The sequence below is a fragment of the Myotis davidii genome, unplaced genomic scaffold (assembly GCF_000327345.1).
Source record: "Myotis davidii unplaced genomic scaffold, ASM32734v1 scaffold762, whole genome shotgun sequence".
Lineage (NCBI taxonomy): Eukaryota > Metazoa > Chordata > Mammalia > Chiroptera > Vespertilionidae > Myotis > Myotis davidii.
The window spans coordinates 1,252,554-1,256,329 of record NW_006293699.1 but is presented as its reverse complement, the minus strand read 5'-3'; the positions used below and the strand labels follow the sequence as shown (position 1 = coordinate 1,256,329).

The following is a 3,776-nucleotide window of genomic DNA, read 5'->3' as shown; positions in this document are numbered from 1 at the left end:
CATTCCTGGCCCCTATCTACAGCAGGACCCTCCAGCCTGACTTTGTACCTGACAGGCCCTGTTGCTTCCTGCAGAGCCTGGGCACAGTGTGAAATCCTGTTCATTTACTTAAGATCTGTTCCCCTTAGGCTCCCCTCCACCACTAAGATGTGAGCTCTGGGACACCAAAGACTTTTCTGTGTTTTTTTCAGAGTCGTATCTCCAGGGCACAGAATAGGTAGGTATTCAATAAATCCTTGATAGATGAATGAGCGTTACGGTTCCTTAGCTGTGTTCACATGGACTAACCAGCTGTCCTCCATGAGCTTGTCAGAGGGCTCTGAAGGACGAACCAAACTGTCCTTCATGGCTGATCCTGCCAGCATTGTATATCTAGTCACACCTGTGAGAGAGTTGGGGGAAATGGTTCCTCTCTCTGTGTTTTGTGTTTGATTTGTGTGCTTTATTTCTGGCCATTTTTTTTTAACAAGGAGAGTGAGAAACTTGCCCCCACAACCACCTTTTCACCCGCCTTTTTTACAGCTGTTTCCAGCCTGTGTCACTGCCTTGCCCTCACCCTGACCCCAAGTGGGCAGATACCTGGCAGGGAGTGCCTCCTTCCTCCAGGGCAGTCTCAGAGGGCGTGGGCTTTCAGCGCGTTAGGGTGGAGGAAGGGAAGGAGTTGTGGCTGTGTCACTAACTCACAAGGCTGGGTCCCTGTCACTGGTTCTACCTTAAGCAGAAGAAAGCCCCGTTTCGTTTCCCCTTCCTCCTGGGTTCCGTTCAGCGCTAGAACTGTCCCCTCTTCCTCAGGAATCCTTGCACAGGGTCGCATTCTCTACCTGCTGAAGCCAGGAGATCCCTAGTTGGTTGCTGGGAAGTGGAAATCTAGTCCTAACCGCCCCAAACAGGCAGTGTGAGCCTGGCGGGTTCTGGAAACTCCCTGGGTCTGTTACATCAACTGCCTTTGCCTAGGTTGTGTGCGCATATTTTAGAGAGATAGACAACTGTCAACCCAAACAAGAACCCTGCGGCTTCCCCTCGGGCCACAGAGAGGCTGCCAGGAGCCATAAAGCCAGTCCTTCCTAATTTGCGTCCAGTAGGACAGATTGGACTTCTAGGCCTGTGCTCCAGGCCAGAACCCTCCAGTTCACTCTGGTTGGGCTGTTTGGACCCAGGCCCACTCCTGGACCAGGGATTGGCCAGGAAAATGGAAAGTGTTGACCAAGTTAAACCAACCAGAGCATATCCTTAGACCAGGCGTTGGGTTAGCTCCTGGTAAGTGTGTGGCACTGAAATATACTTGAAGATGGGGTGGGGATGGATGCTGAGGGGGTAGTCAACAGTGCCCTGTATTTGACAGAGTTCAGGTGTGGCTCCTGCCATTAGGGAGTGGCCTAGGGAGTGACTCATGGGATGGGAGGTGGGTTATAAAACAGTATGGAGTTTTCTCAAACATTTAGATATGGAACTACTATTTGACCCAGTGATCCCACTTCTAGGAATATATCCCAAGAAATGCAAAGCATCTGTCAGCAAAAATGTATGCACCCCTATATTCATAGCAGCACAATCTACAATATCTAAGGTCTGGAAACAGCCCAAGTGCCCATCAGTAGATGAGTGGATAAAAAAGCTGTGGAACATTTATGCCATGGAATACTATGCAGCTGTTAAAAAAAAAAGAAGAAGAAGAATCTCTCACCCTTTGAGACAGCATGGAGGGACCTGGAGAGTATCATGCTAAGTGAAATAGGTGAATCAGAGAAAGAAAAGAGTCACATGATCTCACTCATATAGAATCTAATGAGCAAAATAAACTGATGAACAAAACAGATCCAGAGACATGGAAGAGTAGAAACCATGGGCAAAGAAAGAAAGAAATGGTTGAGAATTATATGATTAGGAATTTGAAATAAACCAGTGGAAAAAAAAACAACACACAGAAAATGAAACGTGGGAGGGAGGAGAGAAGCAATTATATTTAATGAATTTGTAACAAAAAGTGTTGGTGAGGCTGTGGAGAAAAGGCAACCCTGGTGCTATGTCGGTAGGAACGTAAACTGATGCAGCCTCTATTGAAAACAGTATGGAGGTTCCTCGGAAACTTGAAAATAGAACTGCCATATGGTCCAGCAATTCCACTTCTGGGTATTTATCTGAAGAAAACTTAATTGCTGTCTCAAAAAGATAATATGCACCCCATGTTCATTGCAGCATTATTTACACAGCCAAGACATGGAAACAACCTAAGTGTCCAAGTACAAACGGATAAAGGGTATGGTACAACCCTGGTCGGGTAGCTCAGTTGGTTGAAGCATTGTCCCTATGTGCCAAGGTTGTGGGTTCAATCCCAGGTCCTGGCACATACAGGAATCAGCCAATGAATGCATAAATAAGTAGAACAATAAATCCATGTTTCTCTCTTCCTTTCTCTAAAATCAGTTTTTTTAAAAAAAAAAACAAAACAGGTTGGTGTTGCTCAGTGGTTGGGTGTGGACCCACAAACCAGGAGGTTAAGGTTCAATTCTCAGGGCACATGACCAAGTTTCGATCAGCATCCCCAGTAGGGGGTGTGCAGGAAGCAGCCAATCAATGATTCTCTCTCATCATTGATGTTTCTCTCTCTCTCTCTCTCTCTTGCTCTCCATTCCTCTCTAAAATCAATAAACTTATTTTTTTAAAAAGATGTGGTACATGTATACAACGGAATATTATTCAGCCATAAAAAGAAAGGAATTCTGTCATTTGCAACAACATGAATTAATCTTGAGCATTATGCTAAGTGAAATAAGTCAGAGAAACAGACAACAGATTAGTGATACTAGAGGTGGAGATGGGGGTGGGCAGGGTGGAGATAGTGGGTGAAATGGGTGAAAGGTAGTCAAAAAGTACAAATGGCCAAACTTCCAGTTATAAGAAAAAATAGTCCTGAGACAACGGGGATGGTAGTCTACAATACTGTACTGTATATTTGGAGTACGGAAAGAAAGTAGATCTTAAAAGTTCTCATCACAAGGAACCAGTGGACGGTGAGCAGAGCCCCTCAGAAATCCGTCAGCATCTCCCATTTCCAGTCTCCACCGTGGCCTTCTTCCCCTCCTCCCGCATGAGGAAGGGGATCTTAGCGTGTGATGGGTGCGGGTGTCTTGGGAGAAGACGGGGGCTCCTGGGCCCTCGTGGGGCGGGGACCCGAGTCCTGCTGGAGCGGGGGACTCGTCTTGGCCACCACGATTTCGTCCACAGTGGCCAGCTGCAGCACGATGTCCACCACGGCCCGCAGCGCTTGGGCCTTGGCCGCCAGGGTGTCCCACACCTCTTCCTGGGCCACGTTGATGATCCCCTCGACCCCCACTCCTATCAGGAAGTGCCCTTGCTGGTGCGCGGCCGTCAGGTCTGCCATCACCTGGGAGACGGCGAGGCCCGCGTTCTCCGCCAGGGTGGCGGGGAGAGACCGCAGGGCCTGGGCGAACGCCAGGAGCGCGGGCCCGCTGGGCCCTTCCAACGCGGCGCCTTTATCCGCGAGGATTTTCGCCAGAGCCATCTCGGTGGCCCCGGCGCCCGGGAGCAGCCGGGGGTCCTGGCACAGCTGCGCGAAGGCGTCGATGCCGTGGTAGACGGCCTGCTCCGCCCCGCGCAGCCCCTCCTTGGTGGCCTCCCTGAGCACCAGGGTGAGGGCGGGGGTGTCGGAGCCCCCCCACTCAAACACCACGGCCGAGCCCTGCCCCAGCTCCTGCGGGTACACGCGCAGGCACTTCCCCAGCTGCAGCGGGGGGAGCAGATAGGGCATCACGGGC

General features: G+C 50.2%; 1 protein-coding gene across 1 annotated transcript; it reads right to left on the bottom strand.

The window, feature by feature from the left end:
* Window positions 1–2,923: 2,923 nt before the first annotated feature.
* CCT8L2 (chaperonin containing TCP1 subunit 8 like 2) lies at window positions 2,924–3,775 on the bottom strand (the record flags this gene model as incomplete). Its single annotated transcript, XM_006767309.2, has 1 exon — window positions 2,924–3,775. A coding segment is annotated over one exon (672 nt), but the record flags the coding sequence as incomplete, so codon positions are not given.
* Between the last annotated feature and the right edge of the window lies 1 nt (window position 3,776).